This window comes from Oratosquilla oratoria, chromosome 21 (genome assembly GCF_046742065.1).
Source record: "Oratosquilla oratoria isolate Oo_2021 chromosome 21, ASM4674206v1, whole genome shotgun sequence".
In the NCBI taxonomy this organism is placed as follows: Eukaryota; Metazoa; Arthropoda; class Malacostraca; order Stomatopoda; family Squillidae; genus Oratosquilla; species Oratosquilla oratoria.
Genome location: NC_134797.1, coordinates 60,257,219 through 60,281,701, shown reverse-complemented (window position 1 = coordinate 60,281,701; position 24,483 = coordinate 60,257,219). Strand labels below are relative to the sequence as shown.

General features: G+C 41.6%; 1 protein-coding gene across 1 annotated transcript in view; it reads right to left on the bottom strand.

Annotated features, from left to right (window-relative positions):
• The window catches only part of LOC143036977 (uncharacterized), a 69,809-nt gene that overhangs the window by 8,874 nt on the left and 36,452 nt on the right, over positions 1 to 24,483 (bottom strand). Inside the window, exons 5-7 of the mRNA XM_076205063.1 lie at positions 13,955 to 14,084; positions 12,875 to 13,159; positions 10,872 to 11,399 (exon numbers count right to left, since the gene is read on the bottom strand). Coding sequence (XP_076061178.1) covers positions 10,872 to 11,399; positions 12,875 to 13,159; positions 13,955 to 14,084 — 943 coding nt within the window. The remainder of the gene's footprint in view (positions 1 to 10,871; positions 11,400 to 12,874; positions 13,160 to 13,954; positions 14,085 to 24,483) is intronic.

Below are 24,483 nucleotides of genomic sequence, written 5' to 3'. Positions count from 1 at the left end.
TAACAAGCAGCCAATACCCCCATATTTTAGAATAGAAAAAAAAAAGGTTGATAATTTAACAATAAAAATATATTGAAAATAATGCAGCCTGAAGGGATTTCTCCCCATTTTCTCTATTTTCCGCATGAGGAAACAGAGAGGTGGGGGTTCGCCATCGAGTCAAGCAGCCTTGCTATGGATATACTGTGTCTTACTGCACTGTTTCTGACCCAGGGGAATTGGTGGGATACAGGGGATGACCCTTCCTCCATGAGGAGCTAAGATGAGAGGGAGGAGAGGGTGCTGGATGGGAGTGGGTACATGCATTATGCATTATGACTTGGTTAGTTCACTTATAAGGGGAAAAAAACCTTTAATAATAATAATAATAAATTCCACGCTACAAAGTCCTCTGTAAGGGGCACCATCCTAGCCCTCCGATGGGAGGAGTTTGTGATGTTAACCATTTCCATACGGTGACGCCTACGTAGGCGGCATGAGGAGCAAGTGGGTACTTGATAATGCCGATGTCGCCATCTTGATTATATTTATTGTAGTCGTACCTACGTAATTTCCATTCTCTCTTAACTGGCTTCATCAATTTTCTATGGTTATCAAAATACACGGGTGAAAGAGAACGAACGATTAAGCACTGACTTTATTTTTTTATAATGCTATTATTATGACGCAACATCGCACGTCGGGCAGCTAATGCTGCCAGACGTGTGATGTGCCCCGGAGTGAAGAGGTTAAACCATATCATCAATAATAATAATAATACATACAACCACTCCTCGTTTAACGACGACAATTGGGACCAGCGCGCCGTCGTTAATCGAATTGGTCGTTATGCGAAAGTGTATACATATACGTACATGTACTGTATGTACAATGTCCAGCAATACATGTATCTTTGTTTTCGTGTATTTTCCCTCTTTTATACAGTACATTAAAGCTTTATTTACTGTTTATTTATGGTGGTTAGGTTCCTGAAATTACTGTATATGACCAAATCCGCATATGCTGACATTCCATATTGAATACCGGGGTATTTTTTTTAGTTTCAACCATGGGCGCAATATAGCAATAGAAAATTAATTATTAATTTTGTAAATTAAAATGTCTGGGGTATTGGCTGCTTGTTATTCCCGTCTGGGGTATTGGCTGCTTGTTATTGTGGCAAAGTAGCATGCAGTCGATACTTTAGGGTCTATATGGGGCGCCCCTACGGACCAGAGCCACACATCATTTTGTCTATGATAGAAGAAATTCTGTTCATAGAGAAATGATGACACTTTTATACTACGACTGTCCCTCCGTTATGCTGTCCCCCAACCCCTTGTTGCTGTCCTGTACCATTTCTCTGAGTATTCTCTTTCTGTGATGGGGGAATTCCCTGTGGTGGGGGAAAAGAATACTGCCACCAAGTTTCCCACTTGGATCGTAAGAGGCGAGAAGAAAGGGACGGGGAGAGGGACTAGGCATCCTTCTCCCTGTAGCCCCAAGGGGCAGATTCCTAAAAAGCAAAGGAAAGGCATAGGGGGTGCTGGAGGGCCTCGGGCCAGCACCCTAAGGTTTGGGTCTTTTAATGTGCGTGGATGTGGTACAGATGAGAGTAAAAGGGAAGAGATAGGTAGTATGTTTGTGAGAAGAAAGTTGGATGTGTTGGCTTTGAGTGAAACTAAGTTGAAAGGGAAGGGTGAGTGTAAGTTTGGGAGTGTAAGTGGGAGGTTATCAGGAGTGAAGAGAGGGCGAGGGAGGGAAGGGGTGGCTATTCTAGTAAGTGAGGAGTTAGGTAAAGGGATAGTGGAGTGGAAGGAGGTTTCCTCAAGGATAATGTGGATGAAGGTGAAACTGGGAAAGGAGATGTGGGTCTTTGTAAGTGCATATGGGCCTGGCAGTGAGAAGAGCATGGAAGAAAGGGAGGCCTTTTGGATAGATTTAAATGAGTGCATAGAGGGTTTAGGAAGAAATGTCAATGTAATAGTACTGGGAGACCTTAATGCTAGGGTGGGAAATGGTCCAATCGATGGAGTGGTTGGGAAGTGTGGAGTTCCAGGAAAGAATCGTAGTGGAGAGTTGATGGTGGAAATGTGTCTAGAGAGTGGATGATGTCAAATACAGTGTTTCGGAAGAAAGTCAAGCATAAGTACACATGGGAGAGGGTGGTGGAGGGAAGGGTGGTAGATAGAGCGCTAATGGATTATGTAGTGGTAAATAGGAGTATGATAGGAAGAGTTAAGGATGTACATGTGCTAAGGGGAGAGGGTGGGGGAATATCAGATCATTTTTTGGTGGAAGGTAAGCTGAGAGTGGAGGATAGATGGAGAAGGAGGAAAGGGACAAAAGGTAGGGAGGTTCTTAGAGTGAACTCCTTGAATGAAAAGGAAAAGGAGAAGGAGTACGAAAAGAAGCTGAAGGAGGAGTGGGAGGGAGTAAAGGATAGAGCAGAGATGGGTGTGGAGGAGGAATGGGGATGGTTCAAGGAGGGAGTCTTAAAGTGTGCAAGGATGGTGTGTGGAACAAGAAGGACAGGGGGAAATAGAAGAAAGGGTAGTAAATGGTGGGATGAGGAAACAAAGAAGGTTGTAGAAGAGAAGAAGCGAGCATTCACAGATTGGTTACAAAAGAGGACAGGGGAGTCATATGAGACGTACAAAGAAAAGAAAAGAGAAGTAAAGCAAAAGGTAAAGGAGGCAAAGAGGAGAGCAGATGTGAAATGGGGTAGGAGTATGACAGAAAATTTTGAAAGTAATAAAGGGATGTTTTGGAAAGAAATTGAGAGAGGAAGAGGAGGCGAATCACGTAGGGAAGAAAAGGTAAAAGGTACAGATGGAGAGTTGATAATGGAAGAGATGGCAGTGAGGGGAAGATGGGCAGAATATTTTAGGGAGTTGCTGAATGTGAAGGAGGATAGGGAAGGAAAGATAGCTGCAGTGGGAAATGCGAAGAAAATGAGAGTGATGAGTGAGGAGAATGGAGGAGAAATAAGGAAGGATGAGGTGAAGGCAGTTGTAAAGATGATGAAAGCAGGTAAGGCACCTGGTCTGGATGGATGTCATGCAGAATGTCTGAAAAAGGGAGGTTCAGTGATGGTGGACTGGTTGGTGAGGTTATTTAATGTTTGCTGGAGAGAGGGTAGAGTACTGGAGGACTGGAGTAGTGCCTGTATAGTTCCTATTTACAAGGGAAAAGGGGACAAGTGTGAATGTAGTAATTTCAGAGGGATTAGCCTGTTGAGTGTAGTAGGGAAGGCTTATGGGAGGATCTTAATTGAGAGGATTAGGAGAGGAACAGAAGGAGTAATTGGTGAGGAACAGTGTGGATTTAGGACGGGTAGAGGTTGTGTAGATCAGATCTTTGTGGTAAGACAGATATGTGAGAAAGCTATAGGAAAGGGGAAGGATGTTTTTTGGGCTTTTATGGATCTGGAAAAGGCTTATGATAGGGTAGACAGAAAGGCACTGTGGGAGGTTATGCAGATTTATGGGATAGGAGGAAAGCTTTTGGGAGCTGTTAAGAGTTTTTATGAGAGTAGTAGAGCATGTGTTAGGATTAGAAATGGATAGAGTGAGTGGTTTGAAGTAAAGGTGGGACTTCGTCAAGGATGCGTTATGTCGCCCTGGCTGTTCAACTTATACATGGATGGGGTGGTGCGAGAGGTGAATGCTAGGGTAGTGAGTCAGGGATTGGAGATGGTTAAAGAAAATGGAGAAAAGTGGGAGGTGAGCCAGCTGTTGTTTGCGGACGACACTGCGCTTGTGGCAGGGTCAGAGGAGGGATTGAGGAAACTGGTGGCAGAGTTTGGGAGAGTATGTGATAGAAGAAAACTAAAGATAAATGTGGGTAAAAGTAAGGTGATGAGATGTACAAGGGGTGAAAGTGGCAGTAGACTGGAAGTGAACATTAAGGGAGAGTGACTGGAGGAAGTGGATAGTTTTAGATACTTGGGTGCAAGTGTAGTAGGAAAAGGTGGAGTGAAGGTGGAGGTAGAATGTAGATTGAGAGAAGCGAGTAAATGCCTTGGTGGTTTAAAGAGTGTAATGAGGAATAGACATTTGGGAATGGATGGGAAGAGGAGACTGTATGAAGGAGTGATTGTGCCAACAGCACTGTATGGGGCAGAAACGTGGAACATAAGAGAAGAAGAGAGAAGGAGTTTGAATGTGTTTGAGATGAGGTGTCTGAGAAGTATGGTGGGGGTTACTAGGCTAGATAGAGTGAGAAATGAGGAGGTGAGGAGGAGAACAGGGGTGAAAAAGGATTTGGGAGATAGGGTTGATGAAAGAATATTAGGATGGTTTGGACACATGGAAAGAATGAGTGAAGAAAGACTAGTAAAAGGTATGGAAGGCAGATGTGGAGGGAGTGAACATGAGGGGACGTCCTTGGATGAGGTGGATGGATGGGGTGAAGGGGGCTTTGGGGAAGAGGGGAATGTCTGTTGAGGAAGGAAGGGAGAGGATGGAAGACAGAGGTGAGTGGAGAATGGTTGTATATGGATGATGTTGTGGCTGCATGAGGAGGAATGGGCGGGGGGGTGGGGGGTGGGGTAGTATGTGTGAGTAAATTTTGACGCAGCCCGAAGGGATTTCTCCCCGTCCTCGCCTTATATGCAAAGGGGGACGGAGAGGGGGGGGTCGCCGATTAAATGAAGCGGCCTTGCTGTGGATGTACTGTGTCTTGCGACACTGCTTCTGACCCAGGGCGGTGGGCAGGGTGCAGGGATGAACCGTCATCCAGGAGGTGCTCAGATGAGAGGAAGGGTGGGAGGGGTGTGGAGTGTATTTAGGGATGAAATGGGTGGGAGTGTTTTTATGCCTTTCCCTTTTTGGCTACCTCCCTTGGAAGGGGGAAAAAGCCTTGGTATATGTATGTATGTAAAATGTATCAACGTAATATGCAATTTTGTGGGCAGAAATGAAAGTAAAAAATACCATGCTACAAGAAAATATGCTAATGAACGAAGTCGGTAGCATAGGCTCGGGACGCCATCTTGTCGTCTGCCAACGTCTCTCACGACAACGACAACGAGGACGAGCCGGATGACATTTAATTTGCAGCTAATGATATATCAAACACAGGTTAGGTTAGTTTAGTTTAGGTTAGACGAATTCATCATCCTTTTATTTCTTCGACATTGGCATCTATCATAAACATGGTGTACCATTCGTCCGACATGACTTCGTTACTTACAAAATTTGTTTTAGCACATTTTTTTTTTCCGCTCACAAAATTGCATATTACTTTCATACATTATAATTTACAAAATTAATAATTAATTTTCTATTGCTATATTGCGCCCATGGTCGAAACTAAAAATTTACCACTACCGGTATATACTGTACCCCAGGTAGTTTTTGCAGCTTGCAGGTAATGTAGACCTAAGCTTCAGAACACTTTACCTCACAGCTAATATCCACCGTACAAGTTCAATTATAACATCATACAAATTTGCCTCAGCCAACTTAATTATCATACACGACGTCGTAACTTCGGGAGATTTACGTTAAACGTCTGTCATAAAGCCCGTCATAACTCCACGTCGTCACTAACCGAGTAGGTCATTAAACGATGAGTACCTGTACTTATACCAAAGGCTTTTTCCCCCTTACAAGGGTTTTTGTAAGTGCGTATGGGCCTGGTAGTGTGAAATGCGTAGAGGAAAGGGAGGCTTTTGGGTAGATATAAATGAGTGCATAAAAGGATTAGGGAGAAATGTCAATGTAGTTGTATTGGGAGACCTTAATGCTAGGGTAGGAATTGAACCAATAGACAGAGAGATTGGGAAGTATGGAATTCCAGGTAAAAATTGTAGTGGAGAATTGATGGTGGAGATGTGTCTTGAAAGAACATTGATGATAGTAAATACTGTACAGTGTTTAGGAAGAAAGTCATGCATAAGTACACATGGGAGAGGGTGGTGGATGGAAGGGTGGTAGATACAGCATTAATGGACTATATAGTGGTGACCAGGAGTATGGTAGGAAGAGTTCAGGATGTACATGTTCTAAGGGGAGAGAGTGGGGGAATATCAGATCATTTTCTGGTGGAAGGTAAATTGAGAGTGGAGGATAGGTGGAGAAAGAGGAAAAGGGCAGAAGGTAGGGAGGTACTTTGAGTGGAGAAGGAGAATAAAAAGAAGCTGAGAGAGGAATGGGAGGGAGTGAAGGATAGAGTAGAACTAGGAGTGGAGGAGGAATGGGGATGGTTCAAGGAGGGAGTCATAAGGTGGGCAAAGATGGTGTGTGGAACAAAGAGGGCAGGAGGAAATAGAAGGAGGGGTAGTGAGTGGTGGGATGAGGAAGCAAAGAAGGGTGTAGAAAAGAAGTAACAGGCATTCATAGATTGGCTACAAATTAGGACGAGGGAATCGTATGAAAGGTACAAAGTAAAGAGAGGGGAAGTTAAGCATAATATAAAGGAAACAAAGAGGAGAGCATATGTGAAATGAGGTAAGAGTATGACAGAAAATTTTGTAAGTAATAATAAGATGTTTTGGAAAGAAATTAAAACAGGAAGAGGAGGCCAATCAAGTAGAGAAGAAAAGGTAAAAGGTGCAGATGGAGAGATGATAATTAATGGAAGAGAATGCAGTGAGAGGAAGGTGGGCAGAGTATTATAGGGAATTGCTAAATGTGAATGAGGATAGGGAGGGAAAGGTAGTTGCAGTGGGAAACACTAAGAAAATGAGGGTGATGAGTGAGGAAAATGGAGGAGAAATAGGGAAAGATGAAGTGAAAGCAGCTGTTAAGATGATGAGAGCAGGTAAGGCACCTGGGTTGGATGGATGCCATGCAGAATGTCTGAAGAAAGGAGGTACAGTTATGGTGGACTGGCTGGGGAGGTTATCTAATGTTTGTTTAAGAGAGGGTAGAGTGCCGGAGGACTGGAGGAGTGCCTGTATAGTTCCGCTTTACAAGGGAAAGGGGAACAAGTGTGAGTGTAGTTTCAGAGGGAACAGCTTGTTGAGTGTAGTTGGGAAGGCTTATGGGAGGGTCTTGATTGAGAGGATTAGGAGAGGAACAGAGGGAGTAACTGGTGAGGAACAGTGTGGTTTTAGGAAGGGTAGGGGTTGTGTAGATCAGATTTCTGTGGTAAGACAGATATGTGAGAAAGCTATAGGAAAAGGTAAGGATGTCTTTTGGGCTTTAATGGATCTGGAAAAGACTTATAACAGGGTAGACAGGAAGACACTGTGGGAGGTACTGCAGATATATGGGATAGAAGGAAAGCTGTTAAGAGCAGTCAAGAGTTTTTACGAGAGTAGTAGAGCTTTTGTTAGGATTAGAAATGGAGAGTGTGTGGTTTGAGGTAAAGGTGGGATTTCGTCAGGGATGTGTTATGTCGCCCTGGCTGTTCAATCTATACATGGATGGGGTGGTGCGAGAGGTGAATGCAAGGGTAGTGGGTCAGGGGTTGCAGATGTTTAAAGAAAATGGAGAAAATTGGGAAATAAGCCAGTTGTTGTTTGCTGACAACACTGCTTGTAGCATGATCAGAGGAGGGACTAAGGAAGTTAGTGACAGAGTTTGAGGTGTGTGAAAGAAGGAAGCTGAAGATAAATGTGGGTAAAAGTAAGATGATGAGATGTAAAAGGGGAGAGAGTGACAGTAGGCTGGAAGTGAGCATTAAGGGTGAGAGACTGGAGGAAGTGGATAGTTTTAGATACTTGGGTGCAAATGTGGCAGGAAAGGGAGGAGTGGAGGTGGAGGTAGAATGTAGATTGAGAGAAGCAAGTAAATGCCTTGGTGGATTAAAAAATGTAATGAGAAATAGACATATGGGAATGGATGCTAAGAGGAGGTTATATGAAGGAGTGATTGTGCCAACAGCACTGTACGGGGCAGAAACATGGAACATAAGAGAGGAAGAGAGAAGGAGTTTGAATGTGTTTGAGATGAAATGTCTGAAAAGTATGACAGGGGTTACTAGGCTACATAGAGTGAGAAATGAGGTGAGGAGGAGAACAGAGGTGGAAAGGGAGCTGGGAGATAGGGTTGATGAAAGAATATTAGGATGGTTTTGACACATGGAAAAAATGAGTGAAGAAAGATTAGTAAAAGAGGAGTGTAATGCAGAGGTGGAAGGAGTGAATATGGAGTGTCCTAGGATAAGATGGATGGATGGGGTGAAAGGGGCACTACAAAAGAGAGGAATGGCTGTTGAGGAAGGACAGGAGAGGTCAGAAGATAGGGGTGAATGGAGAAGGGTTGTGTCTGGATGATGTGATGCATGAGGGGGAGTGGGTGGGGGATGGGGGGTGAGGAAGTATGTATGAGAAACAATTTGACACATCCCGAAGGGATTTCTCCCTGTCTTCTCCATTTCTGCATGAGGGGACGGAGAGGGGGGTCGCCAAATTCATGAAGCAGCCTTGCTGTGGATGTGCTGTCTTGCAACACTGCTTCTGATCCAGGGCAGTGGACAGGAAGCAGGGATGACCCATCATCCTGGAGGTTCCAAGATAAGAGGGAGGGAGGAGGGTGGAGGGGAGTGGAATATGTAGGGAATGGAATGGGTGGGAGTGGTTTCTATGCCTTTTTCTTTTTGGCTACCCCCCCGTGTAAGGGGGGAAAAGCCTTTGGTATATGTATGTATGCAAAAAGAAAAAGGCATAAAAACCATTCCCACCCATTCCATCCCTAATTACATTTCACTCCCCTCCACCCTCCCTCCTATCTTGGCACCTCCTGGATGACAGGTCATCCCTGCATCTTGTCCATTGCACTGGGTCAGAGGCAGTGTCACAAGACACAGCACATCCATAGCAAGGCTGCTTCATCAAATCGGCGACCCCCCATCTCTGTCCCCTCATGCAGAAAAGAAGACGGGGAGAAATCCCTTTGGGCTGCATCAAATTTTTCTCACACATACTGCCTCACCCACCACCCATTCCACCTCATGCATCACAACATCATCCATATACAACCATTCTCCATTCACCCCTGTCTTCTGTTCTCTCCCGTCCTTCCTCAACAGACATTCCCTTCTTCCCCAAAACCCCTTTCACCCCATCCATCCATCTCATCATAGGTCGCCCCCTCATGTTCACTTCCTCCACATCTGCCTTCCATACCTCTTTTACTAGTCTTTCTTCACTCCTTTCCATGTGCCCAAACCATCCTAATACTCTTTCATCCACCCTCCCAACTCTTTTACCACCCCTGTTCTCCTCCTCACCTCCTCATTTCTCACTCTATCTAGCCTAGTATCCCCTATCATACTTCTCAGACACCTCATCTCAAACACATTCAAACTCCTATGTTCCATGTTTCTGCCCCATACGGTGTTGTTGGCACAATCACTCCTTCATACAATCTCCACCTTTTCCTGCCACATTTGCAACCAAGTATCTAAAAATATCCACTTCCTCCAGTTGCTCTCCCTTTATGCTCACTTCCAGTCTGCTGCTACTTTCACCCCTTGTACATCTCATCACCTTACTTTTACTCACATTTATCTTCAGCTTTCTTCTATCACACACTCTCCCAAATTCTGTCACCAACTTTCTCAATCCCTCCTCCGATTCTGCTACAAGCGCAGTGTCGTCCGCAAGCAACAGCTGGCTCACCTCCCACTTTTCTCCATTTTCTTTAAACATCTCCAATCCCTGACCCACTACCCTTGCATTTACCTTTCACACCACCCCATCCAGGTACAAGTTGAACAGCCAGGGCAACATAACACATCCCTGATGAAGTCCCTCCTTTACCTCGAACCACTCAACTCTCTCCATTTCTAATCCTGACACATGCTCTACTACTCTCTTAAAAACTCTTGACAGCTCCTAGCTTTCCTCTTATCCCGTATATCCGCAAAACCTCCCAGTGTCTTCCTGTCTACCCTGTCGTAAGCCTTTTCCAGATCCATAAAAGCCCAAAAAACATCCTTCCCCTTTCCTATAGCTTTCTCACATATCTGTCTTACCACATCTGATCTACACAACCTCTACCCGTCCTAAATCCACACTGTTCCTCACCAATTACTCCCTCTGTTCCTCTCCTAATCCTCTCAATCAAGATCCTCCCATAAACCTTCCCAACTACACTTAACAAGCTAATCCCTCTGAAACTACTACACTCACACTTGTCCCCTTTTCCCTTGTAAAGTGGAACTATACAGGCACTCCTCCAGTCCTCTGGCACTACCCTCTCTCCAGTAAACATTAAATAACCTCACCAGCCAGTCCACCATCACTGTACCTCCTTTTTTTAGACATTCTGCATGGCATCCATCCAGACCAGGTGCCTTACCTGCTTTCATCATCTTAACAACTGCCTTCACTTCATCCTTCTTTATAATAATAATAACAATAATAAGTTTATTTGGCAATGAATCAATATACATGAAGTGCAGATAATGAAAAGAACACAGTTCGAAATAAGAACTACAATTGCCAAGGATAACACAAAGAAGCATATAGATAGTTTGTACATACATACATATACCAAGGCTTTTCCCCCCTTACTAGGGAGGTAGCCAAAAAGGAAAAGGCATAAAATCTTTCCCACCCATTCCATCCCTGAAAACACTCCACACCCCTCCACCCTCCCTCCCATCTTAGCACCTCCTAGATGACGGGTCATCGCTGCACCCTGTCCACTGCCCTGGGTCAGAAGCAGTGTCGCAAGACACAGCACATCCACAGCAAGGCCGCTTCATTAAATCGGCGACCCCCCCTCTCCGTCCCCCCATATAAAGGAGAGGACGGGGAGAAATCCCTTCGGGCTGCGTCAAAATTTTGCTCACACACACTACCTCACCCCCCATCCATTCCACCTCATGCATCACAACATCTTCCATATACAACCATTCTCCATTCACCCCTGTCTTCTGTCCTCTCCCGTCCTTCCTCAATAGATAGTTTGTACTAAACATTATGTACTTACTTGAATATTTGAGTGATTCTGGTGAAGGTGCACACTCAGTGTCATGACACAATTCCTTTATTTTTTTCTCTAAATATGCTTCTTCTTGAAAGTTTTCATCTTTAACTTTAATTAATACTATTTTCTCAATAAAGTGCCGCAGCTGGAGCTTACAATGCCCTGAAGAATGGTTATGCTCTCCACAATTACCAACAATGGGGTCAATATTGTCAACCTTCTCCCAATGCCACACCTTTAGCTGAGCACCTTGACAAACATTTTCATGGATAAGTGCCACATTGGAAATGACAATACTTTGGTTATACACCTCTTCAAAAAGAGATATGCCTTTGTCAGTAACTAGCATGACTTTGGCCATGCAGTCTGGACAGGAACCTTCATTATTGACAACTACCTGACACATTTTTTTTTCTTGATACAACTCTTCTAGGTGATTACTATCCACCACATACATGACAAAAGCTGGTAAAAATACACTATATGTAAATATAAACCTTATCTGGTAATGGTCGAAAACCCCTGTAAGATCTGTAAATAGCAAAAAAATGGTATACATTTTCAAAGGACATATTAAAATGTAATACAAAGTTAAATAATAACACATGAATATCAGAATAAAAAATATTGTTCTTCCAACTATGTTGAAATCCATGCATTTCAATATTGATGCAGGATATATATTTAACACATTTCTAATTGTTTATGAAGCTCCTAAAAGGATTATATTGATAGGTACTTTCACAGAATACTCAGGCTATCAGGAAGAAAGAATGAGTGGTGGAGAAAGAAGCAGAATAGAAATAGGAAGAGAGAGAAAAAGGGCTGGGTGTGGATAAACACATGGGAGGAAGGAAACAGCGATGTACTGAAAAAGAAATGGAATGGTAAAGAAGTATTTACCTAGTTGTATTACACGGGAAGGGAGCTATGCTTGTAGAGACCCGTCTTTGTATCTTTCAGCATCAAGTTTTTTCTTAAAATCTTGAATAGTATTTGCACACACTGTTTCTTTATCTAAGTTATTCCATATATCCAGCATTCTGTGTGGGAAGCTATTCTCTTTCCAATCTCTTCTATAGTTATCCTTTTTGAGTTTCTTTTCATCACCTCTTGTTTTTCCATTGTCATTGTAAAGGACAGCGTGTGAGGAATGAGAAAAAAAAAAGTGGGGGGGGGACATGCTGGAGGAAAAACCAAAAGATGGGTGTTGGGAATAGAAAAGAAAAAGGTTGGAACAGAAAGTGAGAATAGTGACCAAGGAAGGATAAGTTAAGGGAACACAGTATTCACATGGTGTTTTTTCCCTCCATATTTGTCAGCAACTGCTTTCTCTTTGACAATATTTCTTCTTGGAGTGACTTATAGCCCAATCCAGTACAGTTGTTTGATACCTGAGAGCCATGGGCCTCCTCCTGCAAGCAACAGAGGCCTAAGGAGTGGAAGTGATTGATTTGTTGATCAGTCCCTTTTACAGCAGATGCCACACATGAAATTGGGCAGATGCAAGATGAATGTAAGCAGTTGAAAGTGGGAGAAGAATAGAATTTGGGGAATGTAAAGGATAGTGGAAAGGGAAAGGGAGTAAGAGATATGAAGAGGAAGGGAGAGGGATGACTGGCAGGAGTAAAAATGTAGGATTGGTAGTATGAGCCAGGAGAGGAGGGTACAGTGGTTAAATACCACAATGAAAGAGAGAGCAAAACAAAATAGTGGAGGGGGGAGGAGATAAGAAGAGTCAGGAAGAAGGATGGAAGATTAGGAAAGGCTAGAATGATGGTGCGAATGATTGTGATGTACAGGTTTACATGGTAATGGAGATTGTAAAGAAAATTAAGAAAGTGGAAGCCAGGAAAACTGTGAGAAGGGTAGTTATGAAGGATTGAAACACAAACAAGCAGAAAAAGGGAGATGGGTGGAGGTACAGAAATGGAAAGTGGGTGCATGTAGAGTGAGAAGGGTGATTAGAAGAGGGGAAGGAATGACAGATTTCATTCTCAACTTACTTGTTCCATGTGAGTCAACACATTTAACAATTATTACATCTTGGAGGTCGAGAAGGTCATATATGTCAAGACAGTTGACCATCACAACAGGTGTATGAATAACTATTCCAGTTTTCCCAGAGGCGATGATAAATTTATTTCGTGTGTCCACGTCAGTAGTATTGGAATTTGTAGACATTCCATATGGAGATCTGCCAAGGAAGGTGAGTTCTTGTACTCCATCAACATCAACATCATCCACAAGAAAAGCACAGCAAAGATCATAAAATGCATCCTCTGAAGTCCCTGGAAATAATATTGTACAATAACAGTGTATATCACACTAGAGAGAGTGAGTAGAGTAGATTGGATGGGGTAAGAAACGATGAGGTGGGGAGGAGAGGGTGGAAAAGATGGTAGATAGGGTTGATGTAAGAGTATTGGGATGGTTTGGACACACACGAAGAATGAATGAAGAAAGATTAGTAAAGAGAAGCATGGAAGGTAGAGGTGGGGGGAATGAACAGGGGATAAACAAGGATGAAATAGATGGATGGGGTGAAAGGGGCATTGAGTAAAAGGGGAATATCTGCTGAGCAAGGAGGGGAGAAGGCATGAGCTAGGGTTGAGTGGAGAACATGTATGGATGATACTGTGATGCAAGGAAGGAAGGGGGCAGGGGATGGGGGGTAAGAAGTGATTATGCGTGAATGACACAGCCCAAAGGGAAATCTCCCCATCTTTTCAAATGACATAGCCTTGCTGTGGATGTACTGTGTCTTGCTACATTGCTTCTGACCAAGGGCAGTGGGTGGGAGACAGGAATGATCCATCATTCATGAGGAACTTGGATGAGGGAGAGGAGTGGGTTGGGAGTGGAATGGGTGAGAGTGGGTACCTACCTTTTGACTTTGCTACCTCCCTTGTAAAAGGGAAAAAACCCTAGTCATATGGATACATTACACTGAACAATAAATATTCACCTACATTGAAAAACTACATTATATTAAGGCTACTCATTGCCCACTTTGTGTCATGTATCAGTTTTACTATCAATTGCTAATTATCATATCCTTAACCATAGAAAATTAATAACCATACCTAACCAATGAAGTTCATCAGTCATGTGCAGATACCAAAGAGTTTTTCCTGCTTGTGGATCCACCATAGCAGCAACTTTGTTGTTACCCAGAACTAAGCACTCTTTAATGTCATCACCATTCACATCAATCTGATAAACCAAATAAAACTATATAGTCACAACTCTCCCCCTAAAGAAAACTGTTGAACCAAGTAACAATTTACTGCTTATTGGAGATTTTAATTACAGTGAGGTCAACTGGGAGGAATGGGAAGCAAGTGGCAAGGCAGAATTCTGAGGAAATGGCCTGTTAACTACAGCAACAGAGACCACAGAAACTCAATAAGTGAAAGAAGTAACTTGCTTAAGAAATGACATTACCACAAGATTAGATATGCTACTAGTCAACCAGATACCATCAGCTCCTTGAACTATGTATGCCCCATAGGAAAAAGAGACCATGTAGCAATTGAATTTCAGATGGAGGATGAGGAAATAGAGCCAAAGAATGAATCACACAGACACAGGAGACTCAAATTTGGGAAGCCAAATTACTCAGGATTGAAGAATTTTTTGAAGCAGACTAGATGGAATTCATAAACACCACAAGACTGGGAAAATATATGTATTATGTTGTAGAAATCACTGTTTACAAAGCTTGTGGCATCTAGATGTAGTGTGAATGTAATGCAGTATTTTGTGTAGGAGCACACTGCAAAAATATTGAATGCATCATGTGTACCCTTATATTTTTTGAATGCCCAAAGACAGATTTGCAGAACCAACATGCACACAGGTACTAATGATGCACCATTATGAAAAATTCTTCAGAAATATTCCAGTACAAAATGATCACCCATAAATATGCCGTCTATCCGCATATCTTGGTTGTTGTTGGAGATATTTAGGTATTAAAAGACTCCTCACAAGACAATGAAAAACTAAATATCGCTGAACATCATCTGTTTTGCTACTGGACAATTGGTTTGGTACAGACTCTGAAGCAAAGAACAGAGGCGACCTATTGACCATCTACAGAATCATGACAGGCACAGAAATACTCAATAGAGAGGACTTGTTAAACTGGGACAAGAGAATCACAAGAGAACATGGAAAGAAAATAAAAAAACATAGTTATATAAGAGATCTGAAGAAAAACAGTTTTCCACAGAGTGGTGGACACTTGGAACAAACTGGATGAAAAAATAATGTGCAAAAAACCATTCATGAATTTAAGAGGAAACTAGACACTGCGAGATACAAATAAAGGATGCTACGAGCATAGCTCCCCTTCCCATAAAATACAACTAGGTAAATACAGCTCATGACATCAGAACTAATACCAAGAGAAGGTGCTGTATGTAGTTTTAGAATGCAAATTGGCAGATATTTTCAGAAAAAAATCCCTTAAATAGTACTTTTGAGGTAAGATATTTGTTTTAATATGGTTCTCGTAGAAATGAATCATTTTAGAAGAGAGAAAATGCAAAGTTGTGCCTATGCTTGGTACATACATACATACATATACCAAGGCTTTTTCCCCCTTCCAAGGGAGGTAGCCAAAAAGGGAAAGGCATAATAACACTTCCACCCATTTCATCCCTAAAAACACTCCACACCCCTCCCACCCTCCCTCTCATCTGAGCACCTCCTGGATGACGGGTCATCCCTGCACCCTGCCCACCGCCCTGGGTCAGAAGCAGTGTCGCAAGACACAGCACATCCACAGCAAGGCCGCTTCATTTAATCGGCGACCCCCCCTCTCCGTCCCCCCTCGCATATAAGGAGAGGACGGGGAGAAATCCCTTCGGGCTGCGTCAAAATTTACTCACACATACTACCCCACCCCCCGCCCATTCCTCCTCATGCAATCACAACATCCATATACAACCATTCTCCACTCACCTCTGTCTTCCGTCCTCTCCCTTCCTTCCTCAACAGACATTCCCCTCTTCCCCAAAGCCCCCTTCACCCCATCCATCCACCTCATCCTAGGACGTCCCCTCATGTTCACTCCCTCCACATCTGCCTTCCATACCTCTTTTACTAGTCTTTCTTCACTCATTCTTTCCATGTGTCCAAACCATCCTAATATTCTTTCATCAACCCTATCTCCCAAATCCTTTTTCACCCCTGTTCTCCTCCTCACCTCCTCTACGCTTGGTAGTTACCTTTTAACTCTACCTCACACTATCATCCACTCTCAATTTTCCTTCTACTAAAAAATTACTTGACAATCCCATACTTTCTTCCTTAAAAACATGAACAACAAAATTGGTCCTATCCTTCCTTTTGATAATATATAATCCATTAATATCCTATCTACCACCCCATCCACCACCTTTACACATGTATATTTATGTATGGTTACCTTCTTGAACATGTTTTCCAACATGAACTCCCTTACTACACATATCTCTAACATCAGCTCTCCACAAGATTGTTATCTGCCACCTCAAACTTTCCTACTATCCCATCTATTGGCTTATCCCCTATTCTAGTATTGAAATCTCCCAACACTATTATAATCACATTCCTCCCAAAACTCTCTAAACACTCCAAATAGCCTCCCTCTCTTCTTTATTTTTCTCACTACCAGGATGAAAAAACAAAAACAAAAACAAAAACAGGGCCAATTCTTTCTTCCTTCATCCCCTCACACCTTCCGACACTCTTCCCACAACACTCCCAAACTCAAAATCTTCCTTCTCAAAAACATACAATTATAAGTTATTTGGAAATTCGTTAACAAAAGTGGATAGTGAAAAAGATCTCGGCGTAATTATCAGTAACGACCTCAAACCATCCAAGCAGTGTACTTCAGCCTCTGAGAAAGCAAATAAGATTCTAGGACTGATTGCGCGATCTTTTGATTTCAAAAGTCCATCACTCATTAACAAGTTATATAAATCGTTAGTTCGTCCACATTTGGAATATGCTGTTTCCATATGGTCACCGAATCTCATTAAAGACATTGACAGACTGGAAAAAGTACAACGGCGAGCCACAAAACTGATTCCAAATATAAAAAATAAATCATACGAAAATCGACTAAAACATATGAATTTGTTTTCCCTAAAAAAGCGTAGACTCAGAGGTGACTTGATACAGGTCTTTAAAATTCTAAAGGGAATTGACAGCATCAAAAGTGACAAAATTTTCTCATTGAATGAGAATCAGACAAGAAACAATGGTCTCAAACTGTCCGGAAATAGATTCAGTTTGGAAGTGGGTAGAAACAACTTTGCCAACCGTGTAGTTAATGAATGGAATAAACTTCCTGCACAGGTAGTGCAATGTAGTTCAGTTCGAAGCTTTAAGAATCATTTAGATAAATACCTAAGTAAGATGCTGTAATGATTATAATTTATCTTATATTATTTGTTTTTGTTTTGTTATCATTTGTCTGTCTGATTTTCATTTATAATTAGTTATATGTAAATTTATTATTATTTACTATTTACCTGTTTGTTTATTATTTAACTATACCTATGCATTTATTTATGTATTTTATTTGTTATTTACATTATCATAGTTTTTATATATTATTTTATTATTAATATGATTTTTTTTTCGCATCCGACCTAGATATGGATCAAAAGGTCTCCTGTCGGCATGCTACGCCTTTGTAATCCTTTGTAATCTCTTCGATTTTACTCATCTGTACCATAACCACATACATACATACTTTTTCCCCCTTACAAGGAAGGTAGCCAAAAAGAAAAAGGCATAAAAACCATTCCCACCCATTCCATCCCTAAATACACTACACTCACCTCCACTCTCCCTCTTGGCACCTCCTGGATGACGGGTCATCCCTGCATCTTGTCCACTGCCCTGGGTCAGAGGCAGTGTCACAAGACACAGCACATCCACAGCAAGCCCACTTAATTAGATCAGCGACCCCCCTCTCCTTCCACCATGCCGAAAAGAAGACAGGGAGAAATCCCTTCGGGCTACGTCAAATTCCTCTCACACACACCACCACCACCCCCTCACCCACTCCACCCCACGCATCACATCATCCACACACACTTCAACGAACGGACGGCATAGACGACGTTCTGAAGAAAAAGTGAAATTTAGTGGATCCCAAAGCAAAGGAAGTACCTATTGTATTTGCAGGGTGGGGGGGAAATTGCTCGTGGTGTAGGGAAAGTAAGGAAAAAGGAGAAGGAGAGGGATTACTGAGGGAAATGGAAGGAAATGAGGAAGGTGAGGACTTGGCCCAGGCAGGCAGACGAAATCTAAACAAACGAGGGCCTGACCAATTTAGCAATGATGAAATGTCTAACAAAAATGTAAAGATTAGAAGTATAGATAAGAGCAATACAGTAGAAGATGATGAGAATATTTTCCAGGGATTTAAAGAGGGTGGGGGGGGGACACAAACACCCCCCCCTTCCCCCCGATTAACAAGACTAGAAGAGAAACTCGATAAGATGATCGAGCACTGGGAATTTAAGTTCGGTCACGTTAACAACATTGTGCAGAGAGTTGAAAAATTGGAAGAACTAGAGAAGGCGAACAAAAACTTAACTAAGGAAATTGAAGAATTAAAAAAACAGTTAAAAGAAGTAAAAGAAGAGAATAAAGTCTTACAGGAGAATAATAAGGAGAACAAGGAGGGTTGGAAAAAAATCCAAGAAAATAGCAAAGTTGCATTCACTGACATAATCAGACAGCAAATGAATGAACAAACTGAAGACTCAGTTATTAAAGTGATGAGACAGAAGGAGAATATAGTAAGAGACTTAGCAGACAGAAAGAAATGTATAATTATATTAGGAATGGAAGAGAAACATAACCCAGATAGAACCTCAAGAATCAAAGAGGAAAATGAAAAAGTAAGAAATTTACTAGAATTAGTTCAGGAAGATGAACCAGAAATAATGAAACAAATCGAAGAGAAATTCAGCCTCGGGAAATATAGTACAGACAAGACCAGACCAATTAAGATTAAATTCAGGTCACAAATTACGGCTGAGAATATCTTATCCAAAACAGGGAAACTAGCAACAAATGAACAATATAAAAAGGTATGGATAAAAAGAGAAATGAATAAAGAGGAAAGAGAGGAAGAAAAACAGAAAAGACTTGAAGCTAAGGAAAAAAAACGAGAGAAGAACGGAGTCAGAAAAAGAGAGATTCTATTGGAGAGTAGTGAATATGAAACTAAAGAAAGTCGACATACATACATACATACATATACCAAGGCTTTTTCCCCCTTCCAAGGGAGGTAGCCAAAAAGGGAAGGCATAAAAACACTCCCACCCATTTCATCCCTAAATACACTCCACACCCCTCCCACCCTCCCTCTCATCTGAGCACCTCCTGGATGACGGGTCATCCCTGCACCCTGCCCACCGCCCTGGATCAGAAGCAGTGTCGCAAGACACAGCACATCCACAGCAAGGCCGCTTCATTTAATCGGCGACCCCCCCTCTCCGTCCCCCCTTGCATATAAGGAGAGGACGGGGAGAAATCCCTTCGGGCTGCGTCAAAATTTACTCACACATACTACCCCACCCCCCAAAAGGGAAACAGAGAACACAATGGAAGTGGCAGAACACTAAGAGTGTCTTACACAAATATAGATGGATTAATAACAGGATTGAATGAGCTGAATGATTATTTGAAGGAAAAAGAACCAGACATAATGGGAATTGTAGAAACAAAATTAAAAGGTCCACTACCACCCAACAGTGTAGGACATGATGCATATAATTATTGGATTAGAAACAGAGTGAAAAAGGAAGGGGGTGGAGTTATGTTCCTGACTAAGAAGGATATAAACGTGAAGTGTGTCACATATGGAAAGAATACAGTAGAGATGATAATGATGGAAGTAGAAGACAGAGATAAGAAGAGCAGAAAGTTTGTGATAAATTATGTGCCCCCGAAAACAGCCTCATGGGAAGAGAGTGAACATAAAAGTATGTTAGAGGACACAAAGATAACATTAAACAAGATAATGGAAGAGGGAGGAAGAATAGTTATGATGGGCGACTTTAATTGCAAAGAAATCTGCTGGGAAGAAATTACAGTAGAGGGTGGAGACGGCTCATGGGGAAACGCTCTACTTGAGATGGTTACTGACCATACAATGACACAATGGATACAGGAGAACACTAGGTATAGAAATGAAGAAGAGCCATCGAGACTAGACCTAATAATTACATCTGAACCTAGAATAGTGGACAAAATTGAATATAAAACACCAATAAGTAAAAGTGACCACATATTGATTGAACTGGAACTTAATGAAGAAAAATATATGAAAAGAAATGAACAATATAGAAAAGGAAGAATGATGTATGAAAAAACATACATACATACATATACCAAGGCTTTTTCCCCCTTCCAAGGGAGGTAGCCAAAAAGGGAAAGGCATAAAAACACTCCCACCCATTTCATCCCCAAATACACTCCACACCCCTCCCACCCTCCCTCTCATCTGAGCACCTCCTGGATGATGGGTCATCCCTGCACCCTGCCCACCGCCCTGGGTCAGAAGCAGTGTCGCAAGACACAGCACATCCACAGCAAGGCCGCTTCATTTAATGAAAAAACAAACTTTGATAAAATAAGAGAATTCTTTCAAAAGGAAAACTGGGAAGAAATATACAAAGAAGAAACAACAGTAGAAGAGAAATGGAATATTTTGACAAAAATTTACAAAAAAGGAGTGGAAAAGTATGTCCCAAGACAAAAACAAGAAAAAGAATATGTAAAATGCTGGTACAACAAAAGTTGTAGGGAGTTAAAAGACAAAAGAGACAAAGCCTGGACCAGATGGAAAAAAGACAGAAAGCCTGAAAAATGGAAAATATATACCTGTTATAGAAATGAATATGTACAAACGTGCAGAGAGGAAAAGAGAAAATATGAAAAAGATATCATAGAAAAGTGTAAAGATCAACCAAAACTATTCTACAGATTTGTAAACAATAAACTGAAAAACAAACAAGACTTGGAGAAATTAAGACAAGAGGGAGTTGAATACACTGAGGAAATGGAAATGGCGGAAATTATGAACAAACATTTTAAATCAGTGTTTACAAGGGAGAACATACAACCTGAAGAGAAAGAATGGAAAGAGAAAGTCCCCCCTATGGAAGAAATAGAAGTAACAAAGAATGAAATATTAACACACTTGAGTAATCTTGATGTCAGAAAATCGCATGGACCAGATGAAATAGCAAACTGGATACTGAAAGAATGCAGGAATGAACTGGCAGACAAAATACATAGCATACTAAACAGTTCCTTGAAAGAAGGAAAAGTTCCAGAAGATTGGAAAAAAGCAAATATAGTACCTATATATAAAGGAGGAAATAAAGAAGAACCTACCAACTATAGACCAGTCTCTCTAACAAGTACAATAGCAAAAATTTGTGAAAGAATTATCAAAAGTAGATGGGTAAAATATTTAGAAAAAAAAAAACAAAGTGTTAAATCCAAGGCAATTTGGATTCAGACACGGACGATCATGCGTCACCAATTTAATATGTTTCTATTCAAGGCTAATAGATATAATACAAGAAAGAGATGGATGGGTGGACTGCATTTCAAGACCTAAAGAAAGCTTTTGACAAAGTACCACATAAGAAGTTGCTTAAGAAATTAGAAACTGAAGGAGGAATACAGGGCAAACTACTAAATTGGATGGAAGACTTTTTGCAAGAAAGAAAAATGAGAGTAGTGATAAGAAACCAGCACTCAAAATGGGATGAAGTAATAAGCGGTGTTCCGCAGGGAACAGTTCTGGCCCCAATAATGTTTGCTATATATATTAATTTCCTTTTCTTTTTAGGAATCTGCCCATTGGGGCTACAGGGAGAAGGATGCCTAGTCCCTCTCCCCGTCCCTTTCTTCTCGCCTCTTACGATCCAAGTGGGAAACTTGGTGGCAGTATTCTTTTCCCCCACCACAGGGAATTCCCCCATCACAGAAAGAGAATACTCAGAGAAATGGTACAGGACAGCAACAAGGGGTTGGGGGACAGCATAACGGAGGGACAGTCGTTGTATAAAAGTGTCATCATTTCTCTATGAACAGAATTTCTTCTATCATAGACAAAATGATGTATGGCTCTGGTCCGTAGGGGCGCCCCATATAGACCCTAAAGTATCGACTGCATGCTACTTTGCCACAATAACAAGCAGCCAATACCCCAGACGGGGTGGGAGGGGTGTGGAGTGTATTTAGGGATGAAATGGGTGGGAGTGTTTTTATGCCTTTCCCTTTTTGGCTACCTCCCTTGGAAGGGGGAAAAAGCCTTGGTATATGTATGTATGTATGTATATATATATATTAATGATATGGATGAAGGAATTGAAAGCTATATGAGCTTCTTTGCAGATGATGCAAAACTACTGAAAAGAGTGAAAACTGAAGAAGATTGTGAATCACTACAGAGAGATCTAAATAAAGTACAGGAATGGAGTAGGAAGTGGGAGATGGAGTTCAATACAAAAAAGTGTAGTATAATGGAATTTGGAAAAAGCAAAAACAGAATAACAGGAGCATATAAATTGGGAGAAGAAGGAATAAAAAAAGTAGAAAATGAGAAGGACCTGGGAGTCATTGTTATGAATAATATGTCACCTGAGAAACATATAAATAAGATTTTTGGAGAAACTTATAATTTAATAAGAACAATCAAAGTTGCATTTACATACCTGGATGAAGAAATGGTGAAGAAAATCCTAATCACCCTGATAAGACCAAGATTGGAATATGCAGCAACGATATGGTCACCAAGTACAAAAAAATGTATAAGAAAACTTGAAAGAATAAAAAGAGCAATTACAAAATTGGCACCGACACTCTCAAAACTATCATATGAAGAGAGACTAGAAAAACTTGAACTACAGATACTAGAGCAAAGAAGAGAGAGAGGAGATTTGATAGCTATTTACAGAATCATAAAAGGCATGGAAATTACTGATAGAGAGAATCTGATAAAATGGGATGACAGAAATACAAGAGGACACGGAAAGAAAATAAAAAAAGACAGCTATAGAAGAGATTTGAAAAAGAACAGCTTTCCTCACAGAGTAATAGACAGTTGGAACAAGTTATATGAGAAAGTGGTGTGTGCAAAAACAATACATGAATTTAAAAATAGTTTAGATAAAATGAGATATGAAGACGGGACCCCACGAGCATAGCTCCCCTTCCCGTAAAATACAACTAGGTAAATACACAACCACTCTCCACTCACCCCCGCCTTCTGTCCCCTCCTGTCCCTCCTCAACAAACACTCCCCTCCTCCCCAAAGCACCCCTTCACCCCATCCATCCATCCCATCCCAGGTCAGCCCCCATGTTCATTCCCTCCACATCCACCCTCCATACCTCTCCCACTAGTCCCCCTTCACTCACTCCTTCCATGAGTCCAAACCATCCCAACACTCCCCCATCCACCCCATCTCCCCCACTACCCCCGTCCTCCTCCCCACCTCTCACTCTATCCAGCCCAGCAACCCCCATCATACTTCTCAGACATCTCATCTCAAAGACATTCTAACTCCTCTCTTCCTCTTCCATGTTCCATGCTTCCACCCCATACAGTGCTGTCGGCACAATCACTCCCTCATACAATCTCTTCTTAGCATCCATTCCCAAATGTCTATTCCTCATTACACTTTTTAATCCACCAAGGCATCTACTCGCCTCTCTCATTCTACATTCTACCTCCACCTCCACTCCACCCTTTCCTGCCACATTCGCACCCAAGTATCTAAAACTATAAATGAACTGCTTTGCAGATGACACAAAATTATTAAAGAGAATAAACTCTGAAATAGACTGTGACTCATTGCAGAAGGATCTGAACAACGTCTCAGAATGGAGCAGGAGATGGGAAGTAGAATTCAACATCAAGAAGTGGATTATAATTGAATTTGGAAAAGGCAAGAAGAGAATAACAATATGAGATTGATGGAAAAGAAGTAAAGAAAGAGAATTCTGAAAGGGACCTAGGAGTAATCATCACCAAAGACATGTCACCGGATAAACATATAAATAAAATAGTCGGAGAAACATTCAATTTGTTGTGATCAATAAAGGTGGCCTTTAAATACCTGGATAAGGAAATGACCAAGAAAATATTACAAACACTGATAAGGCCAAAACTGAAATATGCAGCGCTGATATGGTCATCTAATATAATATAAAAGATAAGTCTCCGCGATCCAGGGTGGTTTCGTCGATTTTGTTAAAACCCTTCAAGTGCTCAGTCGGCGTGGCAATCTGCGGACACCTCCCTGTAAGCCTTTTCGCACATGTGTAGATCATCATCCTGTGCGATATGTTATTACAGGGGACAGCTAGATGTCTGCAACGGAAGCCATATTGTCGTTATTCAAATGGAGGATGGAGGTACGAGTACATTTGCTATTGTGTTTGCGAATTTTGATGATATATACTACTAATAAGAATTAAACAATTTCAAAGGTGACACATTTTAACCCCTTCCATACGGTGCCGCACACGTAGGCGTCATGGACTTAGATCTCAGTGGCAGCAGCCAATGCCAGCCG